This window comes from Oryza brachyantha, chromosome 6, assembly GCF_000231095.2.
Source record: "Oryza brachyantha chromosome 6, ObraRS2, whole genome shotgun sequence".
Lineage (NCBI taxonomy): Eukaryota > Viridiplantae > Streptophyta > Magnoliopsida > Poales > Poaceae > Oryza > Oryza brachyantha.
In genome coordinates, this window is record NC_023168.2 from 21,749,522 (window position 1) to 21,767,279 (window position 17,758).

The 17,758-nt window shown below is 36.9% G+C and overlaps 2 protein-coding genes and 1 pseudogene across 2 annotated transcripts; 2 read left to right on the forward strand and 1 right to left on the reverse strand.

The window, feature by feature from the left end:
• Positions 1-198: 198 nt before the first annotated feature.
• Positions 199-3,645, reverse strand: LOC102704622 (probable serine/threonine-protein kinase PIX13). Its single transcript, XM_006656454.3, has 6 exons — positions 3,363-3,645; positions 2,446-2,795; positions 1,781-1,916; positions 1,226-1,368; positions 1,002-1,125; positions 199-892 (listed from the first exon to the last, which is right to left on the reverse strand). Exons 1-6 carry the CDS (start codon positions 3,442-3,444, stop codon positions 486-488), a joined length of 1,242 nt encoding a protein of 413 aa, XP_006656517.1. The 5' UTR covers positions 3,445-3,645; the 3' UTR covers positions 199-485.
• Positions 3,646-8,402: 4,757 nt separating this feature from the next.
• On the forward strand, positions 8,403-10,580 carry LOC102700633 (annotated as a pseudogene).
• A 1,680-nt stretch (positions 10,581-12,260) lies between these two features.
• Positions 12,261-16,710, forward strand: LOC102704897. Its single transcript, XM_006656455.2, has 10 exons — positions 12,261-12,350; positions 12,528-12,689; positions 12,803-12,925; positions 13,321-13,404; positions 13,526-13,647; positions 14,668-14,971; positions 15,138-15,191; positions 15,579-15,653; positions 16,008-16,040; positions 16,433-16,710. The coding sequence occupies exons 1-10, from the start codon at positions 12,261-12,263 to the stop codon at positions 16,532-16,534; spliced, it is 1,149 nt and encodes a 382-aa protein (XP_006656518.1). The 3' UTR covers positions 16,535-16,710.
• The last annotated feature ends 1,048 nt before the right edge of the window (positions 16,711-17,758 follow it).

Sequence of the window (17,758 nt, forward strand, 5' to 3'; positions counted from 1 at the left end):
TTTTATTTCCATCCTGAGAAGGATTGCAAGCCCTTCCTGATAACGAATAAATAATTCAATCGTGTACTTTTCTTCAATGCTGAACATCGAGTTTCAGCACTTGTTCAGAGCTATAACCAACTGAAAGAAAAGCACATAACCGAAAATGGCTTGGTGGAAAAAAAAAAGCTATTTTTTCCTTACAAAAACTCTTGCAAAAGCTGATGTTGCACACTGTGATTAAATCTAGATTTTACACTACTCCCATCAACTTGGTGCAGTTCAACCCATGGACCATGGTGCTTCATTGGAAAAATAATTGAATTTATGCATATGAACTACTGTATATGACAGCTACAAAAAAAGCCTTAGTATATGGCTGTACTGTTACATTGATCATCATGATCGGTGCAAACTTCGCCATGACATCAAGAATTGAGGTCTACTAGTTAACTTTACACCACCAACAACAGAATCATATCAGTCCATCCTATGTATCACCATGATCATCTGCCCCTAGAGCTCGTCCTCGAGCTGTTGCTCCTGGGTGAATTCCCCTGTCCACGCACCAGGGAGGAGCTGTTCCTGGGCTCCCTCGACTTGGTCTTAATCGACTCGATCTTCTCGAGAGCCTCAACGACTTCTTTCATGGATGGGCGGTTCTTGGGCTCACCAGACAGGCACTTGAGAGTGAGCTGAGCAGCTTGGAGGGCTCCCCTGGAATGGTATTGCCCCTCAAGCCGACTGTCCATCAGCTGGCTCAGCTTCCTCCGGTCAGCCAGTAATGGCTTTGCCCAGTCCACCAAGTTCAGCTTCCCACTGGGGCGGCTCGGGTCCAGTGCCCTCAGGCCAGAGAGCATCTCAAGCAGCACAACGCCGAAGCCATATACATCACTCTTCACATACAGGTGACCTAGTTCATGAAAGATAAGATCAACCAGTGGTTCACCATCTAATGCAATGAACAGATGCCTGCTTTGTGTAAATAGTACAAGCACAATGATGTTACTGATGAAACATACCGGTAGCAACATACTCTGGAGCCGCATAGCCATAAGTACCCATGACGCGTGTTGTCACATGAGACAATCCACCATCTGGACCATGCTTGGCCAACCCAAAGTCCGAGAGCTTTGCATTGAAGTTCTGAACATGGTTAACATGGTTGCAAGCCGATTAGAGTATTGTTTTGCACAACAGAGAGCTGCTTGCTAATTATTAAGTTAGTTATTTAAAGAGTATATACCGAATCTAGTAAGATGTTTGAAGCCTTGAAGTCCCTGTAGATGATCTGTCTCTCGGATGAATGAAGGAAGGCAAGGCCACGAGCTGCGCCAATGAGAATCTTCAGTCTGAGGCTCCAAGGCAGTGGCTCGTAAACTGCTCCTCCTAGTGTGATGATAGAGAATTAGCATCAGAACAAGGTAAACAAGATGTTTATTAGAAATCCCCTTGGACAGCTTAGCAAAATACTAGAGTAATAATTTTCATATTGTATTGAAACAATATCATCACAAAGGAAAGAATAATGGAAGGTAGCAGCAACAAGGAACTGTCTAGGTCCAGACAATTTCATTGATGCTGATGTCCTCAAAAAGTCTGTTTCATTAGTTGTATAGCACTACAGATTGTAGTGCTTGATATATAATACATGATGAAAACGATGTTGCAATTGCACCAGCATCTGCAAAGTGTTGCATTACACACAAAGTAGGCATAAAGAGAAGTAAGAAAATTGGCATAAAAATAAGTGCTTCAGATATTATCATTTAAAAAAAAAGGAATCCAATAAAAGACTCACTTCTAAACAGATGATTCTCCAAACTCCCCTTTGCCATGAACTCATAAACAAGAAGTAGTTCGTCGTTATCCTTGCAATAGCCCAAGAGTTTCACAAGGTTGGGGTGTGAAATCCTCCCAAGAAAATTCACTTCAGACTGCATCAGAAACACATAGTTCCTTTTGAGAGAAGCACATAACAGAAAAACTTGGAAAGTTAATACCACTTTTATCATCAGCAACTCGTGAGAGACAGTACTGGATTATGCTCTAAAAGTAAGCAAATAGAACATCAAAGGATGTAGGTTAGAAAAACAAACTAGTGTCACCAAAGGTTTTTGTTGATTTTTATTACATAAAATCGACCGACATAACAGCGAGGTATAGAGAAGACAAATGTAGTGCAGGATTTTCATATCATGAAAAGAGTGGCAAGTAATGCAAAGGGCCAGCAAGCAGCACCCTGCCATAAGCATGAAAATGTGATTGCAGCTAGAGCAACCCCAAACTACAAGACAGCACTTTCCAAAGCTAAATCTATTGGGGAATAATGAACACTCACTGCCTTAGCCCCCTGATATTAAGAGAAAAAACACTGAAATATGCCTGAACCAATTTAAGCAAATTATAATAAAATTAACTAAAAATTGTATTTTTAGATAAGCAATTGGTAGGCATGATAATCACCTCCCATTGCTCCGTTCCCTGTACACTCTCAGGGTTGAGCTTCTTGACAGCAACCACAATGCCGGTGCTACTCTTGGATGGGTTCATGGTCTTCTCATCAACCCATCCCTTGTAAACCTTCCCAAATCCGCCCTCCCCAAGAACTGTATCAGTCCTGAAATTCTTTGTAGCATTCTTCAGTTCGGCAAAGGTGAATATCCTGAGATTTGGGGACTCAAGAATCTGGCCGTCTGGATAAGCATCGTCCGTGCTTACACCACTAACAGTCGATGGCATGAAGGTACTGTCACTAAGAGTTGACAGCCTCCCGGTGGTGGTGGAGCTAGTTGTCCTCTTTGATGCAGACATTCCTACATGGTATGAAGAAATTAAAACGTGAGGCCTTGAGTAAAGTGGATAGGAACCAGCAGTTTCATATGCATTTAATTAGGCTGCAGATACATTATTGTTAGGAAAAAAAAGGCATTGGGGATATAAATTGCAACTTTTATTAGTGGTTCAAACTTGGAGCTATAATTCAGAGAATGGGGAAAAATAAGAAAAGAATAGTTGTTGAGGTTTGCGATGGTGAATGTAGCGGTGTAATAAGCATAGCAAGCAATTTGGATACAATCGATGAGTTAAAGAAACTGCTGTGTACAATCGATGGTTGTTTGCAGGAAGAAAGGGGATACTGGTAGTTAGCATAGAAGCAGCTGTAGGAGGGGATGAAATCATGAAGATGGCATATATATATATACAGAAAGATTGAATCTTTTATAATACGTACTGTGCTAGGGTAGTAATACTAGTGTAGTCAATTACTAGAAAGGAAAGGAAAGGAAAGGAATATATATACTAGTATGTTATTAGTAACTACGAAAAACGCAGCAAATATTAAGGCATGCGTTGGGATGGGATGGGATTGGAGGCTGTACCTGGGATGTTGTCGTTGCTGTTGGGCCTCTTGAAGAAGAAGAAGAAGGAGGAGGAATCTATGGCGCTGGCGCAGTTGCCCATGGCTTTGATTGTTGTTGCAGCAGATCGAGTGGGGGGTGGGGGGAGGAGGGGAAGGAAGTTTTAGTTTGCGAGCGAGCAACCAACCGATCGATCCAAGGAAGTTATATGGAATATTTATGCTCTTTCACTTTGCTGTTGGGCGGCGCGCGGCGGAGTGAGAGAGAGAGCAACCAACCAAACGCATCTCCTGCTACTGGCAGCACAAGGAGGGAGAAGAAGAAGAATACACAGACAGACCAGACGTTTGCTTGTGGGGCCGACCTGTCATTCACCTAATGCTACTATCTTGACCCCCCAGTCAACGGGGTCAAGTCAACGCTACATATTTACATTCATTTACCTATACTTTATATATATATGGATTGTCGGAGAGACGACCGACCATCATCATCGATCGAAATGGCCGGCTGCTGCTGCTTCTTCTTCCTCCATCAATCGATCATGGTTTTACCTGCTGTTGACTCGCTAACTATCCAGCTTGCTTCACACTTCCTTTCATTTCAACGTATTTATAAAACCTCTTCTTAAATTAGGCTTTAACCAAAGATTAATCTATTGATATGTCACTTATAAAACACAAAAATTTCGTATAATCATAATAAGAAAGTAATTTTCAATATAAAGCTTATAACATTAATTTTTAAAGTCATAGGAATTAGAAACAATCCATTCTATGTCATCAACAAAGTGTAGTCTGTACAATATGTCACTGACAAAACTTAATTGCGTAATATACTATCGAACAAATAACAATCAACTTTCTTCCTTAAATATGTCATCATTGTTAGTCCAACACCGTTAAGGAATGAAAATGGTCATTTTACCCCCTATGATGAAATTGTGAATTTTCACGGTGCCATGTTTGTATGAAATAATCTTGGACGATAAAAAAAAGTGATTCTGTTTTTCATCAATGACAAAAGTAGTGGATCGCGACAAATGAAATCCATGAGTACACTTGAAACCATCAGACCAGTGATAAAATTGATAATTTCTCTTTTTAATGGAGTTTGACTAATGGTTGGCTAACAAACGATGGTATACAAGGAATAAAACGGGCTGTTGGATGGTATATTGCAAAGTCACGCTTTTATCGATCGATGACATAGAATGGACTATCTCTAGAAACTATATTATATTTCAGTAAAGTCATTGTTGATCAAACTAATGAAACAAAATAAGTCATTTTCAAACGGAGCGACAGGAGTAAATTACAAGTTGCTTTCTTTCACTCGCGCCGGTGCGAAAATTCCATCCATGCGCTAGCTATTTACATTTAGGCCTTATTTAGTTTCTAATTTTTTTTCCAAAAACATCACATCGAATTTTTGGATATCTAAATAAAAGTATTAAATATAGATGAATCAAAAAACTAATTGCACAGTTACGGAAAAAATCTTGAGACGAATCTTTTAAGCCTAATTAGTCCATGATTAGCCATAAGTGCTACAGTAACCACCATGTGCTAATGACGGATTAATTAGGCTCAAAAGATTTGTCTCGCGGTTTCTAGGCTAGCCGTGAAATTCGTTTTTTCATTCGTGTCCGAAAACCCCTTCCGACATCCGGTCAAACATTTGACGTAACACTTCTCCCAAAAATTTTGTCAATCTAAACACCACCTAAATTCAATTCATCAACTGTTCTATCACCCACACTACAGACGAAGGGCAGCTGGAGTATACTCCACCAAAATTCGATTAAGCAAATAGTCAATTCGATCTTCTAAACTGTTACCTCACTGGCCAGTCAAAGTCAAAGAGGACCCAAGAGGGGCTATATTAGATTGGAATTGGATAGTCAATGATCTTGACGATAGCTGCTTTTCCGCCCAGAGATCCAGCTTGGCCCAATCCCATCGGTGTTACAGTGGGCTTAACCCAACATAATAAGAAGAAAAAAAACAAGGAAAAAGGCCCATGCTACCTAGCTCAATTATACATCCTGACTCCTGAGTCTAGTTTTGTTTCTTCAAACATAAAACCTGAGAGTAAATTTTATAAAACTATAAATATTTTGATAAAAATTCTAATATGTATCACAAAACTACATATTTAGCATCAAATTTATTCCAAAACTACAAACTTAAAATTGTGTATCACAAAATTATAGATGTAGTAGTAATGTTACCAAAGAACTACATATTTAAGAGTTTAAATCATTGCACTATTGTATCTATAAGTTACAAAATCTGTAGTTATGGAATGAAAATGATGTTAAATATTTAGTTTTATATAAAAAGGGTGCAAAGTCTATAGTTTTGTTATACACATTTAACCTACTAATTAAACAACCTAAAAATGTTTACATTTTAGGATGAACTTATTAGTACCTATACGTTGACCTAACTGCAAGTGAGGACAAAAAAAATCACACAAAAAGAGAAATCTCATCAGTAAATGATAAATTAAGTATTGATTATTGCTAAGTTAAAAATGGGTTAGTATGGGGTGATCATTTAGTTTTTTCTGGAAAAAGCCAAACGATATATTACAAACAAAAATATTTTGTCAACAAAACTTTTATGTACTTGTTGTTAGCAATTTAAAAGTCAATTCTAAACAATAAACTAGGATAGAAAGACCCCAAAATCAATTTAAAATTAAGGTTAAAAAAATCAAATTTTGGCCTATAAGCATAAGGGAAAAGATGAGGCTAATGATTGTTTAAAGCAATTTTTATAGGTTTTTTAAATTAAAAGAAATATAATATTTAGTAGTTTGGAAAAGGTGCTCACATGTAACAAGGGAGTTTACACCATCTTAACCTCTTCTCAAACTTACCCTGAATTTACTCAAAAACTACACTGGAATGGTAAATATATATTTACCCAGTTGTCTATAACACTATATCCAATTTAGGATTTGGGAGCTCAGCCAAACAACCCGTAGGAATAAGATATAATAAGTTTATGATAACACTTTTAAGGCAAATCTATGTACACCATTTTTTAATAAAATAAACTAAGGTTCTAAGAAATAAATTATATAGTGGTGATGGTTTTAAAACTTTGAAGAAATTTTAGCACCCCATCTATTCATTTATGCTTGTGCTTATAAGCCAACATTGAATTTTTCAACTTTAATCTTACACTTAATTTTAAATTTTTTATCATAGTTTATTATTCAATCGTGACTTGCAGATCGCTAAGAATAGGGTATATGAAAGTTTGATTTATAATTTTTTTTCTTTTATAAATATATCGTTTGACTTTTTCTTTAAAAAGCCAAACAATCACTCTCTTAGGGCATTCCTAACCCAATGACTAGGATAGTGTCCATAGGATTAAATAAGTTGTCATCTAGGATGAAAAATGACGTGGCAAGTGAATAAATGAGGAAAGAGAATGAAATCATGTCTTGCATGAGACATGGTTTCTACACAACATTCAAGATATTATGTGAAATAAGTAGCATTAAATTGAAGTATGGAATAATATTGTTTGCATTGGAAGAGTAGTGTCTAGTACCGGTTTCTTGATGATGTGGAGTTTATAGAAACTATGTCTAGTGTTATGGGTTAGAAATGCCCTTAATGTAAACGAATTAGCTGGGAGACATATAATTATTGATAGTAGGATTAAGTTTTAAATAGAATTTAACCTAAACAAAGTAGGCATTTAATTCGATGGGGTTGGAGAAGCTGTGGGTACGGTGGCTAGTGTGAGTTGCGGGAGTACGTAGGTAATAAAGTTGACCTGCAGTCAGGGTCAACACTACATATGGATGGATGGATGCTTTGGGTGCAAAAGTGGAATAATTAAGGTGGCCTTTCCCCTCTGCAAGTTAACCACACTTACGACTTACCACCTCCCTTCATCCATCCATTCATTCATCCCCGCCCGGCACGTACTGTACGTTAACGACCAACGACCTCGATCATCATGATCTCTACTAAAAGCACTTATTATAAGGTAGCTATAAATATATTTTAAAAAAATAAAGAGAGAAAAATAGTAAATTATTAATTTATAGCTAGCTGCAACACGAGCTTCAGGACGCAGTGTGGATATGATATGTGAGACCATGTGTTAATGCTTTATAGGTACAGTAATAATTATATAAATTAGATATTAAATTGACTATAGATAAATTAGAGACAGTAGCTGGCTATACTATTAAACTTGCTCTAATTAACTATTACCACTCTACATGTGACCGGCCGTGGAATATTATTGAGTTGAGTTGAGGATATATAACGAGAGGAAGTTGCTGATCGAGTGGCCGTGGAATCTAGTTAGCAGTGCCGGATGCGCTACAAATAACTTCTCTATTTATATATGCCTGATCATATATACTATTACCACTATCTCTCTATGTATATACCGGGCACAAATAGATGTTGATTATGTGCTGGCAGTGACTTTTCATTCATCTCCGTATCTACGTTTAATTATTACTCTCTCTTTTCCTAAATATTTAACATTATTGATGTTTTATATATGTTTGATTATTCGTATTATTTAAAAAATATATATAATCATCAATTATTTTTATATAATTTTTATGCATATATATATAGTTTTACATATATCTTTTTAAGAAAAAAATAAATAAAACGAACGGTCAAAAAGTTAACGGTGTCAAATATTTAGAGACGGATGTACAGCAGTAGCTATGCCATCTAGCTTGTCCCTGAACCATCTAGCTACTATTCTCTCTGTTTCATATTTTATATATATATATATGTGTGTGTGTGATGAATTAAGTAATATATATACATGCAGCTTCAATATTGTGCGTTTGTTCCTTGCGGTGGCACTGGCACAAGCACAAACTCCTCCACTAGTATCAGTGACAACAACATACTCAAGTTTAGTTTCCGGGCGCCGTTGCTGAGCAACCGTAGCAGTAGCGCCTCCTCTTCTATTAATGCCACTATTAATTCAGGGGTAAGCATGCAAGCATATATTCTTCTAAGTATGTATGTATTGAACTAATTATTAATTAAATCAATCGATGGAAGGGTGGGTTGAATTGGTTGGTTGGTTGCAGAAAAATATTAATGTTAGTGCTAGAGAAATACCAGCAGTGGGGAGAAAATATAAAGCTGCTTCAGGAGGAGCAGAGGAGAGGCGGCTGCCTGCAGGTATTGTGGTCCGGGACTCCGATCTTCATCTGCACCGCCTATGGGGAAACCCAACCTCGGTACGTATTCATGCACCGATCGATCGTATGTATGTATATAATGTGCGTGTACGTCTTAATTGAGTGCAGTGCAGGACGTGAGGAGTGGCAAGCAGTACCTTTTGACAATGGCAGTGGGCTACACCCAGAAACTCCATATATATACTCGATCACTACTTATGGAGTAAGCTAGGGTATATATATACCGATCGAACAAGCTAGACCGCGATTGACATACATACATACAAATATACATACGTATATACAGTTCAGGTTGGAGAAGTTTGAGATAGTACTGTTCCACTACGACGGGCGAAGCAGCTAGGTTGTTCATGCATGTCACCGCCAGGAAGCAGGCCAAATGGTAAATCATGTGTCTGTCTGTATATATTAGTTATCAAAGTGATAAGTAGATAGATAATTAAATTTGTGATCGAGGGCAGGTGGTTCCTGCACCCGAGCATCGCGGCAAAGGCGTACATCTTCGTGTGGGACGAGGACCTGGGCGTGGATGACGTACATCGCCATCGTGAGGAAGCACGGCCTGCAGATCTCGCAGCCGGCGCTCGACAACACCAAGGGGAGATCCTCCTACCCGGTCACCTCGCCGGCGACATCCACACCTCCAAGTTCGTCGAGGTCATGGCGCCGGTCTTCTCCAGGGATGCCTGGCACATGATCCAGGCAATCTCTTCACTTACTTCCTTCCTTCATTACACTTTCTGTAAAATTATCCATCTACCATTATTTAATTATGCGTATGTACGTAATATACGCAGAATGACTTGGTTCATGGCTGGGGTCTCGACTCCAATTTCTGGAGATGTGTCCACGTACGTACTACTACTCCCCACCTGGGTATATATATATACCTGCAAATTAAATATTTAATTTAATTCGCATACTACTCCAGTTCATAAATTAATTGAATTTGCACCATATATATGCATACAGGAGCCTGAACAGCACATAGGCGTCGTCGATGCACAGTTCGTAGTCCATCGAGGTGTTCCTACGCTCATAACCCAGGTAAACAATTAATAGCATACGTACGTACATACATTTGTCAGTAATGTAACTTGGTTAAGCTTAACTTGAACCAGCAACTAGCTAGGTTCTTAATTAAATCTGCCGGACTTACGTAGGGCGACGGGGAACAAGATGGAAGCAGTGCCAAGGTACGTACAATCTACTATACCATCTTTCTATATATGTGTCGATCTGTCTATACTTAATAAATATATTAATTGGATACTTGACGCTCAAAGTACCAGGTTTGCAACATTGTTTTTTGGTAAAAACCGCGAGGTGACGATACAGCGATAATCACGATTATCGTTCAAAAATCATGTAAATTTAAATTTTAAAAAAATTGAATGAGACCAACAAGGTTTTGAAACGGAAATCACGTGGTACACAACTATATATTATTGCGATATTCTGCTGATAATTGTGGTAATTTTCACAATATCGATTATCGCGATATGTATGTTGATAATCATATTTTTTTCAAAAAAAAATTAGATTTGTTTTTAATAATAAATCATACTATGTTAGAAACATAAACACAACGTAACTTAGGTACTATATACTACATCCGTTCCTAAATGTTTGACGCCATTGACTTTTTGATACAGGTTTAACCGTTTGTTTTATTTAATTTTTTTTAAATATGTGAAACTACATATATGCATAAAAGTATATTTAACAATAAATAAAATTATATAAAATTTTTTGAATAAGACGAATAGTCAAACTTGTATAAACAAGCCAACGGCGAAGGGAGTATATATATAGTTCATCTCGTTATTCCTTCCTCTCCACACTATATCTTTTATGAAACACGTACGGTACAAACACATGAGTTTATATAATTCGTGAAATAATAATGTGTACATGTATATGTAGGTGAGATCCCGGCAGTTTGACGAGATGCACACGTTCGACCGCAGAATTGCCAACGCCGACAAGGCCCAGGCCATCGCAACGGCGGCAGATCATCATCGTTGACATATTAACATGCACCATCTCCAGTTGATGAGATATGATTAGCCAGAAATATTAGTTACAAAAATTAAGCGATATTTTATTCTGCCAAAAAATAAGGCATACGCTATATTATGTAAAGCTAGCTATACGCTTAGATTAATTAGCACTATATGCGTTATTAGTTGATTTGCACCAACTGCCTCAAAAAAAATATGTGTTAATTGATTCTATCTTCTTCTACATACGCTGTATTTCTTTTTTATGTGTTGACGCCCTTCTGCGTGGACATTAATTGTATGATTGGTTTATCTAGCTTGTGTCTCACATAAAATACGATTTTTAAAGGTCAATTGCATGTGCTTTGATCTTAATCTCTACTAAATAACTTAAAAATAATTATATTATATGGCGGAGGCGATAACTGTACAGGGAGGAAGGAGGCTGGCCGGATTTGACGAGGAAGAAGGGTGGATCAGGGCTCTCTAGCCTTAGGAAGTTCACGAGAGCTTCCTCAGACAAGTCACCCAGTGACATGCATAATAATTATATATACATATTCACTAGGTTAATTCCATTTTTGCGGCATGCAATTTTTTATTAAAAAACTAATGTATGGAGGGGTGGTAATACGCCTAACCTTTTATCTATAAATTAGTTTAAGGGTTGGTCAAAATGAGTTGGACCTAAAATTTTATAGAGTATTGAGCTAAAAAATTTTAAGAATTAAATAGGGTTATTAAATAACCTAAAGACCTTGGTACATTACCACTCCTAGATACAGGCAGGTATGCATGCAAATCAGCAAGGAGTATGATCACACAAAATTTGAATTCTTTTGGCTTTGAGTTATGCTTATAACCCAAAATTCTAAATTCTAATTTTCAATCTCAAATTTAGAGTTGATTTTGAGTTTCTTCTTACTGAAGTTTATTTTTCAGGTTTGGCCTTTAGGTTGCTATGAACACGTATATAAAAGTTTTATTCATAAATTATTTTCTCTTTGCAAATATGTCGTTTGGCCTTTTCGTGCCAGATAGTATGTGCCAATTCAACACTTAATTAATACTACATCCATCCCTAAATGTTTGACGCCGTTGGTTTTTTTATATACGTTTGACTATTTGTCTTATTAAAAAAATTTACATAATTATTAATTATTTTTATATCATTTTATTTATTGTTAAATATACTTTTATGCATATAAATAGCTTTACATATTTGACAAAAAAAATTTTAAATAAGACAAAGAGTCAAACATGTATAGAAAAATCAACGGCGTCAAATATTTAAGTAGAGAGGGAGTCCAAGTTAGGCTTGCTAGCTAGGTAGGGGCATGATCACGATCATATCAGTACGTTTATCTTACTACCTAGCTAGCTGTGCATGTGGATGTGGGTCGATCATATCGATCGGAGTCAACTGCATGATGGTTGTATATGTATGCATGCATCGCATGCTTTGGGTGCAAGTCGAAGCTAAGCTAGGTCGTAAGTGACCCTTTCCTCTGCACAAGTTAACGACTGACTTGACTTTTAACTGACCGGATCCATACGTGCAATATATATGATCAATCCTTTATTAACCAGTCCTCCGTCCAGGACCAAATTAACCTTGCACACGTACAGCACGCGATCGATCGATCGAAGAATGAATGATCAATATATATATCGAGCTAGCTAATAGCCGATTGATCTATCGAAGATGAAAGGCAGCTCTATCTTTACTGCATTATCCGCGGCCATCTTCGGCTTCTTCATTGGCATTTCTTTTCCAGTAGAGATCACACCAAAGGTACGTACGTATGTACAATTTGTTAATTGGTAATAATTGATAGTACTAGTCCTGGTGATTTGATTTGCTTAATTGTGTGCGTGCTAATTAATTAGGATATATAAGTTAATTTATTACTTAGTATATTAATTATCTGAGAGCAAATGCATGCATGCATGCATATATGTGCACCTGCAGCTTCAGTATTGTGCATTTCTTCCTTGCGGTGATACAAACACAAACTCCAGCTCCAGTACCAGTAGTGAGAACAGCAACACTATGCTCAAGTTCTGGGCACCATTCGCCGCCAGAAGCAACACTACTAGTACTGCTGCACCGTCGAATGCCACTATTTCAGGGGTACACACTACTATATATACTTACTTTACTGAATGCAGATCGAACGATCGATCATATGCATGTATATCTCGATCTACTATCGACGATGCTTTAATTTGCTAGCTTAATTGCAGAACGGTACAGCAGCAGATCAAGAAGAAGAAATAGTGCCGAGAGGAGAGGAGAGACTGCCTCCTGGTATCATAGTCCGGGAATCTGATCTTCATCTTCATCGTCTATGGGGGAACCCAAGATCGGTATATAATAATACAATATTTTCTTTGGTTCTTTTTGTTTAACGTCGTTAATTTTTAGATCCATGTTTAATTATCCACCTAATTCAAAAGTTTATGCAATTATATAAAGTTATAAGTCATGCTTAATTAAAGTTTCTCCAATAATAAATCAAAAAATAAAAAATATTTTTTTGATTGGGACAAATATCTAAAATTCAATCATATCAAATAAATAAAAATTGAGAGAGTAATTATTTTTCTCATCCTTGATAGGAATAGGAAAAATGCTCAATTATTTAACTCTGTAGTATATGGTATTTGTCTCGATACATCTCTGCATCTGGCTCTGCTAGTAAGTACTCGATCACTACACTAGCTCGGTGGTGCATGGTGTATGATATTGAAATGCAATGCAGGACGTGGGGAGTGAGAAGAAGTTCCTTCTGACGCTGACCGTGGGGTACACCGAGAAAGACCACATCAATGCAACTGTTCACAGGGTCGGCCCGTCGATCTTAATTACATAATTTACATATATAATGAATGAACGCATGATATATATACTTAATAGTTAATCCCGTGCGGTCAAAATATATACGATTAATACACACTGATTTGCAGTTCTCTCGATCGGACAAGTTTGACATAGTCTTGTTCCATTACGACGGGCGAACAACTGAATGGGAGGAGTTCGAGTGGTCGAAGCAGGTCGTTCATGTCAGCGCCAGGAAGCAGACCAAATGGTGAGAGCACCGTGCATGCAACATTATATTGTGCTTATATAGTAAAAAGATTACTAGCCATATATATGCAGCCATTCTGCCACTCCCCTATCTACCTCCATCCCTAAATGTTTAATACCGTTAATATTTTTATACATATTTAATTATTTGTCTTATTTAAATAACATAATTATTAATTATTTTATATCATTTCGTTTATTGTTAAATATACTTTTATGCATGTATATATATATAGATTTTTAAAAAAAATTAAATAAGACAAATAGTTAAACATGTATGTAAAAGTCAACGACGTCAAATGCTTTAGAGACGGAGGGAGTAATAGTTTTACTATATCTATCTAATTTGATCACTACCCATTCTCTTCATCCCCTGTTAATGAGTTTTGTGGATCACATAATAAATTTTACTATATTTATTTTTGTGATAAATATATTCTTAATGGGTTTACTTCAATATTCCAGGATAAAAACAGTATAATAATTACTTACCATGTTCTTTTTGCGCATCTTTGTAGCTAAATCAAATACAATACTTTGCACTGAATGAAAAGTTGGGATAGTGTTTTAATATCTCTTCTCGTTTCTTACCTGTGATCCAAATACTTGCGAGAAAAGTTTTTTTAAAAAAAATCTGTAAAAAAATAGATTAAAGTGTGATACACCACTCCACAAACATACGAGCTTAAATGTGATCTCTACGAGTTGCAGACACATAGATGAATATGAATAGTGCATACTAGTTGAATTTGCATGTCTGTGAGGTCACATATCATATATTGATCTGCTTAATTTGTGGAATTTTCTCAATTTTTTAAAGTGATTATTAATTTAGAGCACATGCAAAAGGAGGGAACCACAGAGGTGAGCAATAGAGGTTCTATGTAATTAATTAATTAATGTTATGGGTGGTATCTATATAATTAATTAGGACATATATATTGGTGGATTAATTAATTACATAATAAGAGATAATTAAGGATGAACGTAGGGAGTATACAATAATAAAATAAAATTGAAGGTGGTTTGCGAAGAGGTTCCTGCATCCAAGCATCGTGGCGCCGTACGAGTACGTGTTCGTGTGGGACGAGGACCTGGGGGTGGACAACTTCACGGCGCCGGAGGAGTACGTCGCCATCGCCAGGAATCACAGCCTCGCCATCTCGCAGCCGGCGCTGGACAACACCAGAGGGAAGAGGTCCCGCTACGCCGCCACCGCCCGGAGGCCCCACGCCGGCGACATGCACACCTCCGCCGGCTTCGTCGAGGTCATGGCCCCTGTCTTCTCCAGGGACGCCTGGACATGCGTCTGGCACATGATCCAGGCATGCAATCCTCATCTCTTCCATCGATCTTCTTCTTCTTCTTCTACATGCTTCCTTGCTTAGTTACTACTCCTACTATAGGAGTACTTACTTACTTAAACCATGCATGCATATCGAATTTAATTGAATATGAATCTCGATCCATCACATCACTACATGCATGCAGAATGACTTGGTTCACGGCTGGGGTCTCGACCACAATTTCTGGAGATGCGTCGACGTAAGTATAAGTACTGCATGCATAAATGCACCCATGCTGCAAATTAATTAACCCTAGTCACATAAGTATATGCACTCTTACTTAATTAATTTTGTACTGTAAAATAGAAAAAAAAAGAAACATTCATTTAATTAAGTATATATACGTACACGCAACCAAATACGTACGTGGATATCAGAATTTGAACTCTATCAATTGTACGGTGTATCAGTGGCGAATCTATTTTCTTAGCTAAGGGTATGTCCACCAAAACAGTATCGTATACAGTTTAATAAATTCATTTTAACAAACCATTAATAATTATAGAATTAACAATGTAATTTCTAAATGTATATATATATATGCACTAAGTAAATGGACCGAACCATGCATGCATTAATTTGGCAGGTGCCTCAAGAGCAGATAGGGGTCGTCGATGCGCAGTTCGTAGTCCATCGTGGTGTCCCCACGCTCATTAGCCAGGTATCTAATAACAATTTTATTTGGTATATATAACAACATTCTTTGCTTAATTTCAGTCACTTTTTCCTTGTGTGATTGTTGCTACGTCATTCTTATGTTTTCCATCTCTCATGTCTCCTCCTTACAAGTAGGTAACTAATTTTTAGGAAGATCATACATATTGCCCTATATGTCTCTGTATGTATATATGTCTCTGTATTTTGCTAACATGCTCTTAAATTTTGATTTTAATTCCTTCTGTGTCTTTTCTATGATAAGTGAAAGTATGTAATAAATCTAGTACAAAGTGAAATACAACACGCTTGCAAATTAAATAATTTACTCGTAGTTAATTGTCTTTCTCACAATATACAGGGCAACGGGGAACAGGACGGGAGCAGTGCCAAGGTATGCCGTAAAATCAACCCAAGTCTATTATCTTTATCTATACCTATATACTCATCGAGAACTCGGCAAGTACTCTCACATTAACAAAAACTATCTACCGTTAATTTCATAGATTGTATTATCAATTTATCATGAGCGTATATCATGGTAATAGTATGAATATGAAAATAGTAGGGACTCTAATATGACAGTTCTAAAATTCACAAATTAATAAACATGGTATTATATCCATCCTTTTAATTTGACCCGTTGACTTTTAGGTTTATGTTTCGTCGTATTACATTTTTATCTAAATTTATAAAATTATAAGCCATACTTAAAGTTCATAACAAAAATAATTCTATAGTTTTTAATAGTATTAGCGTGTTAATATATATCTGGTGTATATGTAGGTGAGATCCCGACAGTTCGACGAGATGCACATCTTCAACCGTAGAATGGCCGATGCTGAGAAGGCTCAAGCAGAAGCAGGAACAGCAGATCATCATCGCTGAGTTATTACATTCTATAACTCTAGATCATATCGTCTTCACATGATTAAATTATTGGCAATACAAAGATGCAATTTTGGGGGCAAATATGACCCGAGGCATGTGCTGCTGTACGTAAAGCTACGGTCACGAGATCACACGTGTTATAGTGTAAAATCTTGGTAATTTTACGCTTAAAATTTGATACCTCTAAATAATTTTATAACAATTGTAACATTTCTCTTACAAATATGAGTGTGTTGAGATTTGAATATAAGTTGACCAAATGACATATTTACATATTTAACATACATTCAGCATATATTATATTTATCCATCATTTAAATATATTTAATATATATTCACTTTTTTATAATATATTCCGCAATAAATCGTGAGACATCATCTCGTATATAGGGGTGGTAATGAGCCCAAAATTTTCTATATAAAAGTTATGGGTTGAGGTTTAAAATGGGACGAGCTAAAATTTTATATGTTTTTAAGCTAAAAATGTTTAAAGGTTTAATATGATTGTGAAATGACCCAATGGTCTTCGTCCATTATCATCCCTACTCGATCGTTGCAAATGGATGGATGGGTGGATGGATGAACGGGTTCAGTTATAAAATTAACATTCGTTGCATTTGATTGCATGCTACGATCGATGATGGAGTGCATATATATACAGTAATCCTATATGTGTGTGCATGTTGACCTTGGATGCTGTGCGAGTCAGTGAAAACATTGTGCCTGCTTTTACCTTTTACCCAAACAGAACGCCCCAGACTAAACTAGTTAATTTAGAACCAATATAATCTAACATCATCAATGCATCGATCGAGTCCAACCTACAAATTTATAAATGGTTGACTTGGTCTTAATTATCTAGAAACTTAGTAGTATATAGGTACGTGCCCCGGGGGGGGGGGGGGGTAAGACAATTAATAGCCTTCCCTGAAATTTTAGTTAATTGACAACTCTACGTATCCGTACAGACAAATTAATGGCACAAACGTATGTAAATTATTATCTTCTTCTGTGTCGTTAAGTTGCAAAGAGAGTGCAACAAAACAGGGGCGTACTTGAATTGGGAACTCCGATACTAAACGCAAAATAGGACATTGTATTTAAAAGAAATATGCACACAAAAGAGTATGTTTTACCTGGGACTACTGAATATTAAAGAGTAAAATGCATGGTCGTTTTGTGTTTCTGTGAATAATAGGAAGAGGCCGCCAAGGCGCGGAG